Raw genomic sequence first — 21,438 nt, forward strand, 5'->3', positions numbered from 1 at the left:
GGGATCAAGGTTTTAGAACTGAAGTTTTTCAGTAGTTCATCAAATAGTTTTTTTCTGTACCCTGGTATACTGCTCAGAAAATGAAATGGGTCAATTAAGGTTTGAATCTCTGTCGTCTCCAGAGAAGAAATAAAGAGGGAGGGCATGTCTCCTGTTTAGAAAAAGACATACAAATAAATGAGAAATAATCAAAAGCAACCCTCCTCCTTTCTCTGAAACTCACAATTAGATTTCTTCGCTGCTTTGAAATCTGGCAAGCATGTGTGACACTGACACAGGTGCCAGATTTGCTGAAAACAACCCTGCCGTTTGCAGTGCTCTCTGTCCACTGGGCATGTTTAGCTCATTCACTGAATGTTAGCACCACAGATGCGATTTAGATGTTTTTGCAAATGCCACAAAGTGTGTAACTGATTTTATCAGTTGACCAGACAGTGAGCGTCTCAAAGGGAGTTCATAATCTGAGTTACTGTGTTGCATTTGGGGTTATTTAAGATGGCAGAGCAGCTTGTGTTTATTTTAATATTGTTGGACAAAATAAAGGTCAAACCTAGAGTCACAGTCACAGAGCTGGATGAAAATGATAAGAGAATATCTACAGGAACAGCTTTCATCAGTGGAAATTGCCCAGATATGGGGAGATGGGGAATTGGGCATAACTAGAATTTGGTCTGATGATCGCGAAATGGAAAATATTTGGAAACCAGTTGGGATTTCTATATTATTTTCACTGAGGCGTTTTGAGGCCCACTAGTATGTATAAAGGAAAACAAAAGCCTTAACACTGAAACAGCTCTAAAAAACTGTACAATAAATATATCAAATCAGTGCAGTAATATATTGTTAAAATCTAGTTTGGTGCTCATACCCAGCATTCTCTGTACTCCATTCAACTGTATGGTCACTTTGGAGGCTGCCCTCTGTGGTGCTTTTGAATCATAGTACATTAAACTGTTATATCCCAAGGGGGAACATTTTATATGGTGACAAGTCATAAATACATAATTTCACTGAGCTAATGAGATAGTAGATGAACGCAGTCACGTATCTTATATTGACTTTATTGGCCACCGTGGACCATCAAGACCATTATGTGATTCATGTAAGTGTTAGAGAAAACCGCTGGAATAATGGATACGGTGCATCTGATTTGGAAATGACCTTGAGAATGATATCAAGACAAGATAGGGAAGGCGATCAGTAAATGCATGTAAGACATTAATCTGGCTGACTTTTTAAACAGGAAAGAACCTCAGTGTCACTCAAGAGGAAATTTGACATTAAATAACAATTAAACAGCCAATAAATGAAAAGTATAATCACTAAAAAACAGTATCTAACCCAAACCTCCTCTCAAGAAAACACAAAAATGTGTTGTGTAAAAGAAGGTCTATTATAAGATTCGCTGTGGGGAGCTGGAACAAAAAGCCAGGCCAGAAGTCAAGCCAAGCAGCTATCTCTTACTTCACCAATTTACATTCATGGTTGAACCTGTGCAGGTCTGTCTGTCTCATGTCATCCATGTAAAATCTCTTGCACTTCGAATCGATTTTTCTGCAAGGGTGAATCCAGAGAGGAACCTTAAAAAGCTGAAAGCTAAATGTCAGCGGCTCTGACCTCTTCCTTGTTTACTCCACTGCCACTGCTTTTTTGCAAACTGATTTGGGGAACCTATCTCGGATCCATTACGTTAAGAAGCACTTTGAAGAATAACGTATAGAAGTTCAAGTCATCCAAGTGTCCACAAGTGACCAAGGGATAAAGATCCAAGCTCAGCTAAGTAATATGTTTTCAGTCACTTAGACGCTTTAAAAGGAAAACGTAAAAGCAGATCTGAGTGATAGATATTTAATACAGTGGATATGACCTACAAAATCAAGGCAGCCAGCCTGCAGGCAGTCGCCGGCTCATGAGGCGCAAACAGGACTTCTTCTAGGAATGATCGCAAAATCATGTCACGCAACACACTTGAGGAATCTTAGACAACACACAAACAAGGACTTTGTGGCATCAAGTGTCATTGCCAAAATGAACACAGCAAATATTTCATGTTGGCTGTGTCCAACACCCATCTGCTCAGTGTGATGTCTGACTAAGGCGCCAAGTCATATTTATCAGTGTGAATTACTAAAAAGAATCAAAGTAGTGGGAGAAGTCTACTTGGTCTATATATGTGCATATGAATGGTGTTTACATGTGATGTGCTTGGTTAAAGATGTAAAAAACACAATCTCTGTCAATTTTCATATCAAATCAAATTAAACTGGTTAGCAGAATGCAAAATTAGATCAAATCCAACGCAGGTAGCAGTTCCGGCCACCGGCAGTGATTTCAGTTGCTCAGGTCGTGTGGCTTGATTTGAATTAATTTAATAAAAAATATGTAATTAAAATGCAGCATTTTACAGAACTGTTGACACTTTCCTCTATACACCGTCTTCCTCTGTCCTGTGGACGAACCCAATCCATCTGTTATACCAAGGGGATTAAAACAAAAGCCTAATATTAGCCAACAATCGACCTACAACAAACTGTGTTTTGCTGAGAACAGTGTTTAATTAAATTGTGTTATTATTCTAATGCTGTATAAGTGATCTTCACGTAGCTATGGTTGACCTGTGGTACGGTAGATTTTCCAAATTAAAAAGGGACATTTTATTACCATGGAGAGGACAATATGCTAATCTCCAATCATGCCACGTTCAAAATCCATTTCACTGAACTTAAAATTGAAATGCCAAGAGCTTTGCATGTTAGGAAACAGTGACATGTGACATTTAGGAAACTTTCTGCAAGATGTAAACTGTCTCATTTGATAAAAGTCAAGAGAAGGTATGCAGCAGGGCAAAAATAAAGTCTTAATGAGTCAGATCTCTCTATCTCTAAACAATTTATTTTAATATTCATTAGATGCACAGCTGGAGGCACGACTAGTCTCACCAGTGAATCACCGTGACTAGAACCCACCAGACATCAGGGGGCCAGAGGCCCTGGTGGTGTGGTGCTACGTTGTCCTCATTGTGCCGTATGGAATCTTTTTTTGAGCTTGTCTGCACTAATCTCAGTGAAAGTCAAGGGTACAACGGAATACATGCCAACTTCTGAAATCTGCTAGTGCAAAGGTGAACCACAGGCTTCAGTATGCACTACAGCTGTCATGTCTGGATGGACGTCTGTGGGAGCCGGGGACAGTGGGCAGCAACACAGACGGGGGTTAGTCATGAATGGAGACTCCACAAGGTACTTACAGTCGCCACTTAACCCAGAGGGTGTCAGTGAGCTAATGAGTGACCTACATGCCCTGGTTAAAACTGTTGGTGAATCCTTTACAAGCAGCAAGAAGATACAATTGTTACAAAATAGTGTGTATTTTGGAAAGAAGACTAAATCAAGCATTACTGTCCCAAATATCTGCACGATCCCAAATTACTTTTCAAAGGGGCTTATATAAATCCCTCAACAACTGTGGTTAGGCAGTAGTAAGTGTGAATTTGAAGTCTTTTAATAATTTTTTTAACAATAATATTTTTAACATCAAAATATATCATATTTCAGATCACAGGTTTTCATTTTTTCACAATTAAAATTGTTCAAAGTCTGAGCATGTCATGAAGCAGCGTGAGTTGGGACTTGTTGTCTTTACCATCATTGATGATGGCACAAATCATGCTCACGGATGAGGTCTATATTAAAGCGTTGAGTGTTTTTCTTTGTCATTTTCTCCAGAGGTTATATTAGAGATGGGCAAAGTCACGCGTAAAGCAGATTAAAAGGCGACCGAAATGAAATGTCTTGGATAAAATAGAGGATTTCTTTTGGGTTTTAACATTGTTGGAAACATTTTGGATAATGTAATTACAAGTGAAGAAGATGTAAAAACATAAATGTGGTCGTTTTGATTTAATATAGAATTATTGCATATTATATATTTAAGCCCCACAAATAGAGTCATACACCTTCATTCTTTTGGGAGAGCAGCAGGAGCCTCATGAATCGGTATCAGAGATCTCATACAAATTATAAGCAAGACTACCAATCACTGTGTAGCGCTTTTTTTTTATCTTACAATTACATTTTGACTTTATGTGACCTAAACTAATGTTTTTTCTTGAAAGGTCGATACACATTGTCTCACAGCAACTTGTGCCCAAACACATTAGAGCAGAAGCAAGTCAGATACTGTCGATGAACGGGAAAACTGCAGCACTTCGGCCCCAGGCCCTGTATGACATCATCATATCATAGATCAAGGTCAATCACTTGTTTTGCAAATGCCACTCTCCATTATGTATTCTCTACGGCATATGACCACACACATGCTTCTTAGTGAACACAATATCAGATACCACTCAGGAGGCAATTCTCTGCAGTCCTGAGAGTGAAGCTTTTCTGACCAAAGTGGGCACAGAATTCAATTTAACCTCAAGAGTGCATCATTTTGAATTTGAGAATACTCTGCACTGAAAACAATAGATGAGTCAAACCCTGTAAAAAGGTTTTTGTTGCAGCCAGAGGAGTTGTCAAAGGGCTCTAATGAGACCAGTGATACAAACAGGTTTGTGGCAATTGGAAGAAAACAAGTCCATTTCCGTTGTTGTTGTTCTTTTAATGAGAAGTGATTCATAAAACAAAATTGAGTACAAGACCAAACACATATAAAAGGGGACGTTATCCCCACTTGTTCTTTCATTTGGAAGCTGGAAGTGTCCTTTATCCAACTGTTTGTTCAAATAATGCTGCACAGCGGTAGACTCTGTCTTTACAGCGTGTTGCTGTTTCTTGATATCTTCCCCCTGGGCAAATACATCAGTGTATTGCCAAACCCATGTTGCAAGCAACCACAAGAGATATCCATAGTTCTGATAAATTATTCCAGAAAAACTCACTGTGCCTACATGTGCCTATTCATTTAAATGCAGTATCAATTGTCCCCGATTTTGCATGATTATGTTAATGTGGGGAGAACAGAGTCGTATGCAAATGTGGCTAAGAACACGTCTTTGTTGATTAAAGCATGAATAATTCTGTTAAAAGGATTGTATTCCAATAAATAATGATCTCGGAAATCATTACAAAAAAATTGTGCACAAGAACAGTCAATGAGGCAGTAGCAAGCGCCTTTTTTCCTGACTGTTCTATAAAGATTCTAAATAGGAGGAGAAAGGATTTCTGTGCTACATTTAGACATACTTAATGGAATTGACAGACCTGTGCTAGAGGGAATTCCCTAAGCACGTGGTAATTGATGGTAACGGTTGATTGCATCGAGTCACTTAATTCCACACTTGCTTGAACATCGGTGCAGATTAAAAAAAATACAAACACATAAAAACAGAGAGGAGTTTGTTTTGTTCTGTTCCCTTGGTTCCACTTACTATGCATATTGATGGAAAGACCAGGCAACACACAAATAAAACAATGGCCTGAAGTTCCGGATGTGACTAATACCTCTAGTGGCATAGGCAAGCTACAAAGACATAAGCTGTATAATATCACCATGTTGGCTGGGGGACAGTGATTTACCAAGCTATCGTGTTTGGCCCACTTGAGTGCTAAGCAGAACGGGTCGATTCTATCATAATACATCTCATTTAACATTTCACTAAGCCACTTGGCACAATCACCAGTGGAGGTTTACACTCGTAGCATGTCTGGTTTGCTCCCTGGCAGAATGCAGGTCCTTTCCGTGTTAGACACAACTCCAGCACACAGCCTCAGTGGAATTTCGGGGAATCAACACAACGTCACACTAAGTTGATAGCTGGAGAAAACCCAAACAGCGAATTGAGATGATGCAGATGACGAGAGGTTTCAGGAGGACCATGTTTCAGCATCCAGGGGTTTATCACAATTATCTTAATGTAAGCATGTTAGCTATATACAGTCTGTTCTGCCTGGTTAATATGACACAGCCCAGATCTGTAGATTTTTGTCCTATTTAGACCACTTGTGAATTCTCAGTCTGTTTGTGTATTTTGAATATTTTTTGGAACTTTTTTTCACATTTAAACCCCTGTCTGCTTGCTGTTTGATTGGCTAGTTTGTAAATTTTCAGAAGGATTTAAAAGAAAAAACTGCGGAACAAATTCCCAACTTTAGGGACAGATACAGCAATTTTTTAATCACTTTCTTCAATATTGGGAGATGAGATCACTTTTTCACAGATTTTCCACAGAATAAAAGTCCCTCCAAAAGAAGAGAAAGCATACCAGCAGCGACAACCATTTCAGTGAGTCCTTTCAACAGAGACTCTTCAATAAACAGTGAGTCGTATGAATGTAAGCAATCGAGAACAGAAGTATGAGATCCTCCATAATGACTACAAACCAAACAGCCATGCACAACTGAGGAGAATGAAACCACCAACAACTTCACTAGTTCTCAACAAATGCAGCGAGGGAACTGACCAAAGCGCTTGAGGCCCAAACAGCAGTGTCCTGTACAGATATAAAAAGTGACAATCAATTATTCACACAGGCATTTCTCCTTATGCAGGAACGCGCAGAGTGCAACAATTTTGTTTGCCCCGATTCTTTCAGTTTATAATGCAACACCAACCCTAATGGTTTCAAAAATATACTTTTGCAGGACTATCACTTTCCCTTGGCTTCATAGTGTTCACCTCAGGGACACGTTGTAGTCGTACAGTACACATGAACTATTGTACCAAAGATCACTGCTCACTGCCATCTACTTCCCCAGGAGGCATCGCCTGCTCCTCAGAAGCTTTTTTTAAAGGCGCAGGCTTTTTCCCGTCACTGAGGCAGCACAAACATTGCTATCTGTTATTTAAAAGACTTGCCACATGCATTCAGATACACATTGATGTGTGTGCGGCCTGGATGCACTTGATCAGACTGGTTGAGAAGAGGATAAGCACAAATCCAAGCTGGCTTTAACTCGTTACTGGAAATCTGCCACGGCTAAACAATGAGTGGTATGGATTATCACTTTACATGTACATTTGCTTGCCTGGTTAAATGCTGATATCAGTTTTGAGAACAAAAAGAAGGTTTGTGCCTTGAGATAGCAAACTCTGCAATGATTACATCTTTCAAACAACTTTATCTCGAGGTTCCTCAATTATCAAAAGACATAAATCCAAAGTATTCCCACACTGGGTTTTTTAGATTTCCCAAAGTGCAAATTCCTCTTTCTGTGGCTGAGTTTGGTTGTAGACTCTGCCAACATTTTTACACGGTTGTTGTTGAATTATTCATTCAATTCAGTTTGACCTACATTTCATTTTCAGTCAATGAAAGTGATATTGTCAGACTCCTGTCCATCATTCAGGATAGCAGCTCGGGCCCTGAGACAGAGAATTCCAGTAGTGCTGCTTTTTTTTATTTTCAAGTAGTTTTCACAACTGATTGCTGATATTTATTATATTTTCATTATTCATATAATATAGTTGCAAGCCTGTCCAGATCGCAAAACACTTTTAAACTATCTTTTACGGACAAATTTATATCTGATATGTAAATGAATTAACAGAAGTAAATGTTAACATGTCCTAACCTCCATATACTGTTCCATACTGTGTTGTTCCATCGTAGACAAGCACTGACAGTCCACATATTATTCTCGACTGAATAAATTCCAGCAGTTCCTTGAGTGACAGCTTACACATACTGCAACACAACATATTCAGGTGGTTGTAATCTTAGAATTTAAATGATTTGATATAATAGTAAAACAGGGTTAAAAATAATAAAAAGTGATGATCTTTTTTTTTTGCGTAACATCAGTCTATTACACTGAGGTGGAGACTACCTTTTACCTTTCTGTTAAAATTTGCAATACAGAGCAGTTATATATTTTTAATGGAGGTACAGCTAAGGTGAAACATCTCACACCGGCAGAAGAGTCTGAACCTGTCATGTCTGGCACACAGCAGCACTATTCTGTAACCACTGGCTTAGATCTGAGCACACATCTCAATTTCACTTTTGTTTTAAATTTACTTAACCCAGATATGTGCTCTCAGCCACTACTGCCACTGGTATGAATACCCAGTAATATTTACATGCGCCCACATGACAAGATAAAGCACAGAAGCCCCATAGGGGGCGAGTAAATGTTAAGAGTTTCATAGGCCGACAATCAATTTATCTGTTGATCGATTAAATCACATATCTATGTTTATGCTCAAAGTGAAACTGTTTTTATAACAAATAGAACAAATAATAAATAATGCAGAGAAGATGTGCATCTATGTTTACATTTTACATCTTAATTCAAGTTCTGCATATGATTACATTTTGTGATTTATGTATTTATCTGTCTCTGCATGAGTCTCTATACCAGTATATTATAATATATAGTGGTTTTTCTTTATTATTAGGGTCCGATAAAGACATTTTATAGGAATCATTGGCATTTTTTCCCCAATATATGTCTAGCAATAAATCGTATGACAAATCTTTTACCCAAAATTCCATATCTGTGAGGCCAGATTTCAAATGTGGAAGAAATAAAAATTGAATATACTCTGTGGTCTGATTTACTTAAGGGTTGTACAATCCGAGTCAGCGGATTGGAATGTTTCCTGAAAGGTGTAAGTGAGGCAGTTCATGATTTTTTATGCATTCTCTAAGACGTGACCACATTAGCATTGATGTAGTCAGTCTGGTGGATAGGACGTGTATTTCCTACTTTCAGAATAATACTGGGCTGTAAGGGTTTTCTATTGCAGGCTCAGGTTTCTAGCCTAGATTTACCAAAGAGGGGGTCGCATCAAATATTTCTGTTACAGGTAGCTATTAGAGAATACCATTTTAAACAACAGAGTCCTTATATATAAACTCATAGAAAGTGAGAATGACAATCATCTAGCCACAAACTTTCTATATATACTTTTCACAAGAAATGATGACTCAGATGAGCATATGATAATTCACTGAGACTGAAAAAAAGAGGCCAACGGCTGAACCTGAGGCAAAAGAAACAGAAACACTATAGCTGCTTCATTGGACTTGGATTTCTTAGAGTGAATACATTATGTATGGTGAAAGGGTAAGATTATGCACATTAACCATTCTCAAGAAACCCATTGCAAGAAAATGGATATGAATTGAGAATCAAATCCTCTTAATTTCACATGGCAGTGAATACAGGAACTGTCGTATTCTATGCAACTGGGTCGACAGCGAAGCAGCTCAGCTTACATTTTGTCATGGTTAATTCTATCCAATAGTGTCAGTTGCTTTGTCATATGAAATTTATGAGGGATGGGGGGTCTAAACTGCTGAGGAGCTGAAAGTGGGTCATAATCTAAAGATACAGTTGTCGCTACAGGAGTGTGACCCTTGGCATTCACCTATAAAATCCTCTATATCCTCCCAGAAAGGTCAAGCTCTATTGTTTATGAAATATCATGTGTATAGGCAGAGCTTGCCAACGTTTCACACAATATCTACTTGGGCGGTCTATCCTGGTATACTAAATCTGCCCAGGTAGATAAAAAAAACACTCAGTTTCAAATTAGAAGAGCTTGTTCACATGTAACTGAATGACTTGTCTGTGTGCCTTGCTATGCCTGCATATGAGGTGTTCAGGGATCCAGAGGAAATGGAAGTCTCTTCCAACAGTCTTCCTGTAAGAGCACATCTATAAATTTCAGCCAAAGTTGGTTACACTCCCCCCCTCTGAACTGCATGATACTCTGTATGTACATCAGTTACATGCTGTGCCACCCACCGTCACAAGTAAATTCTCCACCTGTGGGAAACACAGCTTGCATTGATCCCTCCAATGTGACACAGCTGGATGGAGATCAAGCTGTGAAATGTACTGTAGACCTACAGTGCATGGAAAGAACAACGGACACTGTGGGGAAGCTGCTCCAGCAGCGACAGTCCCTGGAAAAACAGGCAAACTAGAACTAATATGTGACTGCTCTTCACACTGTGTGTAAGGTGAATCCCTACAACACATTTACACTAGGAAGCACAAAATTCAGTGGTCAATCATTTTTGGTTACCTTTCCTTTCAGATATAGCAAATACCACTACAGTACGTCGCAACAGCACTGTGTTTGACATTGGAAAAGAACACGATAAAACAAAAAACAACATACAACACAAACATTCTTTCATTTAAAATCTGAAAAGAAAAAACACATACAGTCAATCCTTTTTTTTTTGTCTTTCTAAATGAGTACTGTCCAACATCCGGCGTACACACGCATATGCACAGAAAAAAGGAACAGATCGCACTTTCTCCGGAAGAGGTGCATGTGTGAACACAGATCTCTGATTGAGAGCATCCCCAGTTTCTGCGCACTTTCTCTGTCTGGCCCCAGAAGTATTAAATCTGCAGAAAGTCTGGAGGATCCGACGTGAGAACACGGCACGGGATTCCCTGCTGGATTCACAGAGAGCGAGTGGGGCTGTCATACACAAAGAGGGCACGAATGAAGATGTCAAGAGAGTTGTGGCGATAAGAGTCAATGCCGTTGTCTGAGTTTGAAAGAAAATCACGTGATCACTGCAGCGGAATTAATACGTTACTTCCCGTCTGTGCCTGCTGCACCCGCCTGCTCCAGCTTTCGCTTCTCCAAGCATTTGTTGCAGATGTGAAAGCGTCTGTGCGGAGACTCTCCCGCTGAGTTGTGCATGTGTGAAAAGCAAACAGCGGGTAAAGTCTGTACCCAATTCTCATGACTTCACCCGCCGGCCATGTCTGAAAACAGCTTTAGATAACAGTTCCGTGTTTTTTTTCCATCAAGATCTATGAATTATTCCGTGAGAAAATTTTGTTAAAAAGCCCCATCTCGCAATGTTAAAGAAAATAAAAAAAATTCTTGGCTCCAACCAAACTTAATTGGCTTTTCCCTTCCCCGTACTGCATCCTTCCACCAAGTCTCATTGTCATCCCTTCGGTAGTTTTTGTGTAATCTGGGTTACAAGCAAGCAAACCAACAAACCGACAGCGGTAAAAACATAACCTCATTGGCGGATATAAATATAACTGTTCAATATGCGCTCAACCTCTGCATGACCCCGTCAGTGCTGGGTAATGCTCTTACTCGTTGTCATTGTACGTAGTTCAATATAATATATATCACTGCTCAACGATATAATCACACACAGTTATGGCATTCTAGATAAAGACAGCACTAAATTACTGTTCTATTTCAGTTTGTCTGTCTCGCTCAGGCACTTGCACCCTGGGGCTCACCATAGTTGTGGGTTTAACCCACAACACTGTGTGTGAAATGATCTTTACATCCTGGACAGGGTCCGTATATATAAACAGGGAAGATGTAGTGACTTTTGTCTCTTTGAATAAAACACAAGAATAACCAAATCCTTTCTTGACCTGCGTAAACTCATGGGATTTCTTTTCATTGCTTTTCTTACAGTTGCCTGATGTGGTGTTGTCAGTGGGAACAGTAATTTGTTGGTGGTTGGATTCGCCTAAAACAAGTCAGGGATCCGTCAAATTCAAAATGCAAGGTTTGAATTACACTGGTTGGTGTAGTCCCCACAGCTTTCAGAGGGAGTTAGAAACACTAAAACTCAATTCAAAAGGTTAACACTTCCCCAGATGAATAAGAAGGCGAAACCTTGGTGTTGGATTCATGAATGCCATGCAAAGAGACAGACGCCGCACAGAATATGATATTAAAATTGAATGCTAAGTAGAGAGTTGTGACAGAATATGTTGGCACTTTGCTTCATGAAGATGTTCTCACTATTGTTGTTGCCCGGCTTGAAACAAAAATCAGCTCAGTCATCTTAGTCAGTGCAGAGAGATTGTGGAGATGGCAACAGAACGAAAAGAACAAACACAAATCATTGCCTACAGAATTGAAAGATCACGAGACACATGTATACAATTTGACCTTGGTTTATGAAAACAATATTAATGTTCTTTGTTTTTTATTAATAATTGACTGTCTACTGTTGCAGTGTTGACATGACGCCACAGTACCTGACAGATCTAATGTTTTAGACTTTGACCTGTGCATATTCTAGGGTAAAAAAAAACAGTAAAGGTGCCAGACAGACCTGAGAGATGTAGTCGACTCATGTTCGCCTGAAGGGCATGATTCAAGAGAAAGTCTTTTGGTGTTACAGGATTTTAAGTGGTTATCTGACCTGCACAAAAAAGGTCATGACTGAATTCTAAATCCAACAGCTAAACAGCTGCAGTGATTTGATGTGTGTACTATACTGTGTGTCGTCTGCTTCCTTGTCATTCTTTTGCATTTTGAATGAGCTGCAGGCAACGTTAAATCCACTGTGTCAGTGAGGGAGTGGGGGTGGGGAAGGGAATTCACTGGTAGTCCTCGTATATCTCGTGCTTGGATTAAAGACACCCAGACAGATTTGATCGGGTTTAAGTGATGTGTTTTAGAAATGTTCTGACTTTAAAAATCCATTTGTTTTTTACCTCCATGTGCAGCTCACAAATTAATTTTCTGACCACGCACTGCACGCAGGCCTCTGACCAGATTTTTACCAAATGTGGGGATGTCCTTACATCATGGCATGTGTGCCAAAATATATCTCTATTATCTCTTAATGTGCCAAGTATTGGCATAGAAGGTGAGAAGTGAGTCGCATAGTTCAAATTTCCCAAGTGGTAGTAGCATTAATGTCATGAGAGACGGTCAGCATGTAAACCGACTATAAGCTGCAATCCATACATGACCTATATATCAAAAGACAGATGGATATCTCTAATGATAAATGAAAGTGAAAATGCCTTCTACTGGCACGTAAAAAACATGTTTCACTGTTGCAGACACAGAAGTCATGATGGATTACTGACTGCTTCAGGGTGTCTAGACAGTTTAGTTAGGCTCAGGTTGGTTCATGTTGGTTTAATGAGACTTGACAGAACATCTGTCCAGGGGAACATCTGCCCTGGGAACACCTTGGGGCTCCCAAGGAGGGACATTTGGACTAGCATGCTTTACCTGCTGCACAACTCAAAGGGAGGGAGGGATGGATGGAGTGATAGACAGAACATCTAGCAACTGGCAGATGTGAAAAAAACGTTTTCTCTTAATGCCATAATTATATTTGAATTAATGTGATAACTATATCCTGAAAAACGATTTTCCATTTCCTTTCAAACTTTTGTTTCAATTGGTGTGGAGTGTAGGTGAATTATTATTTCAAAATTAATTGGCTGTTTTGTGAAGCCAAAACCATTGGTCCTAAACTGATATATTCATAAATTGCTTAAGATTTTAACAATGTGTACATAGACATATAGACATCGTACATTATGCACATTATTGAATACAGACACAGGTGACAAATTAAAGGAAAAACAACAACACACAAACATCTTGATGTCGGGCCATCATGAACCATCAGAACAGTGTCAATGTGACTGAATTCTACTGGAGTAATAAAACATTATTCTTATGTTCTGAGGATGGTAATGTAAAGCACTTTAACCTGTCAGTCCAAAGTCTCCCAAAGTTATTCTACTGGATTAATATGTGATGATTGCAAAGGCCAATGGTGAATGAATCACACCAGTTGCACACTAAGACCTTGCAGTGACCTCTCCTGCATTGTCATTCTGTTTTTCTAGTAATTTTTTCAGGTTTTCCTTTAATTAGTTAGTTCATTATTCATATTAATTGTATTAGGTACTTTCGTTATAATTTATTATATCAAAGTGTGACTATATGCAAAATGCTAAACTTCACAGTAACATAAATAAATCACAAAAGAACCGTAGCGGCATTAGAGCGATGGCGTGTCTCTCTCACCTCTTACCTTCGGCATTTAAATTCCTCTGCTTGACTGACTGAAAAGATTCGCTGACCCCGGCTGAAATGGCCCATCTTGCACACGGGGTAAAAATATACCAGCGGAGAGATGGATAGACCCTCGTAATGGAATGTGATCAAGGTCAAAGTAGTGAGGCTCAAAGACCTTCAAGTGCCTGGCGGTGATATAACACTCGCAGGTAGGCGGGTTGGGGCAGAGCAGGCACTCAGAAAACAGCTTTACCCAACAAATTCATAACCTACTACAAAGCACCATTCATGTACACGTGATTTCAGAAGAACTAAGGAAATGAATCGTTATCAAAAAACATGAATGTCATCATGCAGTATTTGTGTCTGCTTTACATATTCCTGGCGACCATGAGTGATCTGGACACTTTCAAATGCGTGATATCCCGATGACAGAAGGTTGATATTTACGTCCCAGACAGGGCAGGTACAGTGTGATTAAGAAAAGCAGTTCAAAGCATTCAGGGCTGAGCTCGGTGTTATCCTCCGATTCAGACTTGAGTCAAACTTCCTCCCTCAGTCCAACTGCCTCAAAGCAAAGGAGGCTTTTTCTCAGTGATTTAAATTCACAGAGTGCCAGAGAGTTTCAAAGAGCTGCTTAGCATTGTTATACAATAGCTGAGGCAGCAACAGAGGTAAAGGGTGGAGGCTGAGGGGTGTTTCAATATCTAAGGCTTAAGGGAAATGTTGACACAAAACAACTGCACAAATTAATCCAATGAAATGAAAAGAACACCCTTCCTCCTTGAGCTTATATACTGTGGTATTTACACTGTACAGAACTGATAGAGAAGAATGAGCTACTCGATACATCTCTCCTCAACCTCCAGTCCACTGACCCTGGACAATTCTAATCTTAAATTCATAAATATAGGTCAGTGATTATGCCCTGCTTAGCATGGGGGTTTACATTATACATAACACAGTATTCCCTGTGTAAATAACATCTGCATCTGTGATATCACTTAGACGTGATGTAATGTGCAGTGGCTGAACATGTGCTGGTAGAGTGACAGCTATCCTCGTTGTTTCTTGTTTTTTTCAAACATGCTGCATCTTCACTATAGAGGAAGTGGCCACTCCATGAATAACAAGGAATTTACTCCATCCCAAACGATAAGCGACAAGGGTGTTCATGGCATGTTAAGCCTTTGAGTGCACTGTGCAAGACTGTGCAACCCCCCCACAGCACCATCAGTGCAATAATCCAGCCATATTCTTGTAATGGCCCACTGGTTTGACCTAATCCATACTGACACAACATGAATAAAGTCCATAAGTAGACCTTCCCTACAGTACGCTACATGGTGAGCAGGGAGACAGTGGTAATGGAGAAAGGACATTCTAATAGAGGATCACACGGCAACATGACCTGATACAAATCTATGATTGTTATTCGTGCACTCAGACGAACATACAGAGAAGCGTGTTGGGAATTTGCTGTTCCAGCGTTCCATGTTTCCAAGCTTGTATGGTTTCTCCCTCTGGACACTTTTTGCCACAGTCTCTTCAAAGATCTAACGTTGATCACCACGTTGTGTTTATGTGATAAAAGTGAAAGAATTTCCTCGCCATCCAAACAGATTCTAAAGAACGATTTCATCAATTCATCGACACAAGGCATGAAGAGGTAGGTGAGCAGTGTGTGGAAAGTAACCTTTATCAATCTCAAAAGTTCGACTTGAGATTAAAAAATACAATTTAGTTTTACTTCATTCTTTATTGATGTTTTTCTCGAAATGAAAAACTGTACCTTAAACTTGACCTTAATAACCACTGAGAGGTCCAGGTTAACTGGTAAAGTTTTCTGGCACTTTAACCTTCTTCAACAGCTAGTAGCTAAACAATTAAGCAAACAATATAAGTGATAAATATGTACGCATTGATCTGTCGATTCTAGTTACAAATCTATTTTCAAAATTGAAATCTGTATAATGCACAATGCATGGAACTCACTAGATTTTTTTCCTGTGGGGTAACATGAGGTGAGTTGACTGCTATGACACGAAAACTGTGTTGGGAACCCCGCTGAGTCTCAGTAAATGTAATGGAAAGCAAAACACATGATTTAAAAGATTGATCCAGTTAATAAGGCCTGTATTGACACTGTCAGAGATCCAGTGGATGGAATCAGTGCATCCCTCATAGTTAGCTCAAATTAGTAGCAGCTTAAGCTGATTTTCAACACCGTTTTTTCTTTATTTTACTGTCATTAATTAATTATCAACAATTAAAAGCCTGCAATATTTATTTATATTTACATTGTCAAGCTTAACAGGAATCTTAACAGACACGCACATTAGACTACACATTAACCTCTCTTTCATTATCTGTGCCCACTCATCCTGCTCAGGGTTATCAGGGACTGAGAAGCAGGGAAAAGGAAACTATTGATGTTATCAACCATTAAACTAGAAAATCACCTCTCTCCTTTATGTCCAGATCCTTTCTGACCCTCATTATGTTGCACTGGTTCTCATGGGTAAACTGAGGCTGGTGATTTAAAACCAACTTTTTTCAATAAAAACACGTCTATTCAGTGTCCTTTTTATAGCGTCAAAGGCAGGGACAGCTGTCAGCTGCTGCGAAGCTTGTATTTTGCCAGGCTCTATTCAGAGAGGCTTTTCTTCTGTCAAAAAGGGCGCTTGCTGGTTTTTCTTGTCCTCCGATCCTCTGGCAGAGCAACAGAGGGAAATCTTCTGAACAACTAAGATTTGTTCCCTATTCTGAGATGTTTTCAGGGCAGAAACTGCAATGAGGCCTTCTGGGTAGTTGAGGGTCATTGTTAAGACGACTAAAAAGGGACAATACCAATCAGGGTTGGTGGGCCATGAACAATGTAATGAATGTGTTTTTGTGAAGGTACAAAGCTTATCGTGTGACACTCCCCTAGAAAGCTTGTTAATCATCTTGATGTGCTCATACTGAAGTTAACAACTTGAGTTCAAATCAACAGGGTGTGTTCAGATTTGAATTTAACTTAAAATCTTAACTCTTAAATTATGAATAGGCCTAGTCTTTTGTGATTCAAAATACTAGAGTGTAAAATGTGATGACAAGACTCTACTAAAGCACTTACAGCTCTACTAAAGCAGCATCTGGCTGTGAAATGTTTGTTTAGTTTCTACTTTGGTGAGAGTCAAGCTCATGGGAGTTTTTATTTTAATGCCAGATTTTGCTTCTCCGTCTTGCCTTTGGGTGAAATCTATTTTTTGGAAAATCCCTGATACACTTCCAGTGAAACACTTGTCGCGGTGCCAGTGTTCAGGTCATTTACAGCTCAACCAGCTTTAATCCCATTAACTCTATTTCTCCTGCACTCTGAAAGTCCCCAATAGGTCCGGCGGGCCTGCCTGAACTAGTCATGCGCGAGGAATAGTCAGAAAAGCACATTACTCATTGGAAATTGATTGCACTATCAAACCCAGACTACGGCATAGTGGGACTGCAGATCAAAACCACTGCCATCCGCGAACTGCAGACAGCCCCCGGGGGAAAGCCATACTGCTTTCAGATCTCACACAGAGCAAACTATCAAGGCCAATGTAAGATAACCTTAAATCATTCCAATACAATGTATCAGTAAGAGCAAAAAAATAGCAAAATAGGGAGAGTTTCCATGGTATTTGTATGTGTATGTATGTTGAGTTTAAAAATGTCTACACCCTTCAACAAAAGGTCGATTTCAATATTTTGCCTTCATTCCTGTGTGACATGAAAATCTAATTTGTGGAAATGAGACACAACACAGACTTTACATGACATTTCTGTGACAGCGCCCTGACACCACTTGACACCATTTTGGCCAAAAAAGGAACAGAAAATTAGAACAATTATAATATGGATTAAAGTGCAACTATAGAATGGCACTCAGTTTAGCACATATCTCCGCCAAAGCTCTTTGAAGTCGATCAAGCTGCACTAAAATTTACACACTCATAAATATCAGTTGAATAAATACGTCCGTTTTTCTCATCAAAATCCATGAATTATTCAATGAATGTCAAAAAACATTGTATCACACAAAAATAAGAAAAGCCTGAAACTGCTCCAAAGTTCAATGGGTTGCTATGATCTATTTCGCATGCTTCCATCAAGTTTCTCGGAAATCTGTTTTTGCATAATCCAAACAAACAAGACAAACAAACATGAAAACATAAACTCCTTGGCATAGAACCAAAAATCACGAACTATATCTAATCACAAACCAAAACACATAATTTACTTTTATATTGCCTAACTCCTGCTGGAATTTGAGATAAAAAAAGTATTTCTGGCAGTAAGACTTAGCCTGAAGCTGCCGTATGCTATTCCTGGTAAGAAAATGGGCCCTGCTGGCCTACATACCTGCCTCCTGCAACTGTTTAATGGACTAGATCTGATGAACCTGAAAAGCCAAATTGCTCCAAAAGGCTGTTACCACGCAGAGCTGACCACTCTGACCCGATTGTTTATATCAGCCTTCTACTGCTGTTTAACAAGCTGGTGCTCAATACTCACACGTTTGTTTTCATAATGAAAGTACCGAGAAGGATCTGAATGGCCGAACTTTATGAGCCGAAAATTTTGGCTCACTTCCTACTGAAATGTGGGAGGATGATATACTATTCTACTATTTCATTGACTGGAGTAAAATCTATTTCCGTGCGTTTCGTAGGTTTTCCCCTCTGAATGAACTTATAGCCCTGAAATCCTGTACTGACTCGAGAGCTGCAGAATTTTGGATTGTTTTGCTCGTTGAATCCGACTTTGCTACTATTGGATTGAAACCTATAAAAACGTGGTAAGTAAACCACAAAGTGCCTTTGCACTTACTAGTTTGTAGCCTCTGAATCTTTCATGAACAGCAAATGCTTGTAGCTGAGAAACTGTCAGAAACCAAACAGTTTTATAGGTATGGTGCAGCAATTTTAAAGCTAATGGCACGACAGAGGAATTAAATCAACCTTTCCAAATAGATGGCAATGGTCAGAATAAATTAGAATATGGTAAATGGGCAAATTTCCACAGGAAGGCTTGGGAAAATCCATGCTAATATGACTTAGGCTTAATATTGTCTATGATTTGCTGTGACAAAAAAGATCAGTTCAGTTAAACTGGAAAGCTGCTTCTGGCTCGTCAGGCCCTCAGACCACATTCGTTAATTATTGAGGAGGAGCGTTTTAAAGTTGTCACAGCTGAGGAAAGAAAAAACCAGACGAGGGTGAATGTGCATTAAAAGAAAAGTTCTCTCTTGGCTGAGTGCCACGGCTGACAACCTTAACTGTGTCATCGGTCTGGATGTGTAAAGATATTCTAGGGTGGTTTCCAACAGTGCTGCTTAGCAGGGATTCACTCTGACAGTTTGGTACAATACAGCTGAAACAGAATCATATCCCCACCAGTAGTGTCTGCTGGCAGACAGCTTTTTCCTGTCACACAATAAAATCCAGAATCCTTCAAAGATAGTGACAGATTGTTGCCACTCAGCCCCTCATCCCACTGGCCTCAGAACATTCGCTGAGCATATTAAGGGATTTGGTCAATACCAAAGTGGACTGGCTATTCTGTGCAATTACATTACCAAAAATCTCTGCACTGTCTGCAGGCAACACAGACTGGACTGTTGTCAGAGCAGAGAGGATCCCCGGAAACAAAATGCCATACAATCAGTAAATGTGTCATTCATCCAGAGTAAACATCTGTCGCTGTAGCGAACTGATCCCTTGCCCTACTGACCTCTCACTGCAGAGGTCAGGGGGCTTTGATATCTTGACAACAACATGCTGGGATGTGTTAAATATGAGGTATGGGGCTTATGTTTAACACACGTTAGAACCCTGATGTCTGCTGAATGTCTGGAGCTACAGCATTTTGAGTTCTGGTTTATTGCTTTTCCTCCAATTGATCAAAAGCCATTTAACTCTCCTCATGTGCCTTTCATTAATTCGTCCACACACTGCTCGAGCCAATCGCATGCAGTGATGTTCAGCATCTCCCTCGAGGACACTTCCGTCATGCAGATCAAACCTTGGAACTAATGAACGACCCACTTTACCTCCTGTGTCACAGGTGCCCTTGATATTATGCCAAAAATATTAGCAGGGTTTTTAAAGCACAGACACTCTGAGCTGGGGAGAGATGGAGCCAATCCCAGCTGACCTCACCAGTGAGATGCAGGGTAGGGAGGATGAGTAGGAATCTCAGGGCAATCACACAGAGACAAACAACCATTTACACTCACATCACCATGGTATGAGTCAACTCAGCACCCACCAATGCAATTCAATTAAAAGGAATTAATTTAACTGAACTTAGGCCCTAGTGTGAAAACGTTTTGAGCAAATTATGAGGCAGGATTTAACACTTCACTGAATCATTTCCTTTGCCAAAGAATCCAAAGCATCAATGGAGAGATAGAGAAGAATCACTGCACGTCAGCGCCATCAAAGAGATTTGACACACTCTTCATCACTTACATAGCAGAGTGAGCATATCAAATTCAACGAGACAGCGCTTTAAAAGCAAGCAACATAGTGTAAAACAAAACAAAAAATTGCCTACCTTATCGGTGTAGGGTGCCTCTCCAAGGTTAATCCCCTCTTTAGCCAGTTTATCCCGTATCAGTACCTTCAGCTTTAGTTTGGGATAAGTCACAAAGTCATTACAATCTGTGTATCTCAGGTTATGGTTTCCAGGACAGGAGACCTGGTGAACTCCTGTGGTCCCCGTGTGTGACCCCAGCGTCAGGAAGTCTTCCTGTGAGGTGTGGTGACAGGCCGAGGCGTCCAGAGGCTCTAAGGTGAAATAGTAACCCGTTGCTTTTCGATTCTCTTCCTCTTTCAGCCTCTCCACTGCTGTGAGCAGCCTGTGCCTGTGATACTCGATGCGGACACCTATGGCATCCAGGTCGGGCTCCCCGATCTGCTTGCAGACCTCCAAATCGTCGTAGCCGTTGTCTATGAAGGCCTCCACGTACTGGGAGAGATCGAGCTTGGAGAGCCACTCGAGCACGAGGTTTGGCCCCTGGCTCATCTTGAGACAGGATGCGGGGAGGCCTCTACCTTAGGTGCAAACGATCATCTTCATTCACATTGCTGCTGAGGCTCTCCAGCGCTGTGACCCATGTAATCCCCACGTTACACACAGTTCTGGGGTCAATTCTCCAAAGCAGACACATCTAATAGTCGTTGGAAGAACCTTAGAAAACAGAGCAGACTAAAATTTAGACATTATACTGTAGGAAGATGCTGAATGAAACACCTTTGATAGTCAGAATGGTAGATGAATAGTTTTAGTCTTGATGACCACACAAACCGCTGTTGGGCATGGACACAATATACGCAAAGGTGAAACAAATATCGCAGGTCAAAGTTCACCAAAGTTGAAATTTTGCTGCACCACAGGAAGTGAATAATAATTTATAATTTATATATTATGGGACTATCACCAATCTCTGAACCTTAGAACTGTTACTGTATATAATTTCATTCTATTTTATTCCATTTTGTTATATATTGTTGTTTTTATATTGTTGTTTTATGTTCAGTGCACTAATGACACCAAGGCAATTTCCTGTATGTGCAAACATACTTGGTAAGTAAAAGAATTCTGATTCTGATTCTGAATGTTTTCATCGCCTCGGAAATTGTTATACATTTGCGAACGTGCCCCAACAACACAGTTTAGCCC

General features: G+C 39.9%; 1 protein-coding gene across 1 annotated transcript in view; it reads right to left on the minus strand.

The window, feature by feature from the left end:
• Nucleotides 1-20,781, minus strand: part of sash1b (SAM and SH3 domain containing 1b) — a 45,382-nt gene extending 24,601 nt beyond the window's left edge. The window contains exon 1 of the mRNA XM_061082378.1: nt 20,311-20,781. Within this exon, the coding sequence (XP_060938361.1) occupies nt 20,311-20,781 (471 nt within the window). The remainder of the gene's footprint in view (nt 1-20,310) is intronic.
• Nucleotides 20,782-21,438: the final 657 nt, after the last annotated feature.

Source organism: Limanda limanda, chromosome 12 (assembly GCF_963576545.1).
Source record: "Limanda limanda chromosome 12, fLimLim1.1, whole genome shotgun sequence".
NCBI classification, from domain to species: domain Eukaryota; kingdom Metazoa; phylum Chordata; class Actinopteri; order Pleuronectiformes; family Pleuronectidae; genus Limanda; species Limanda limanda.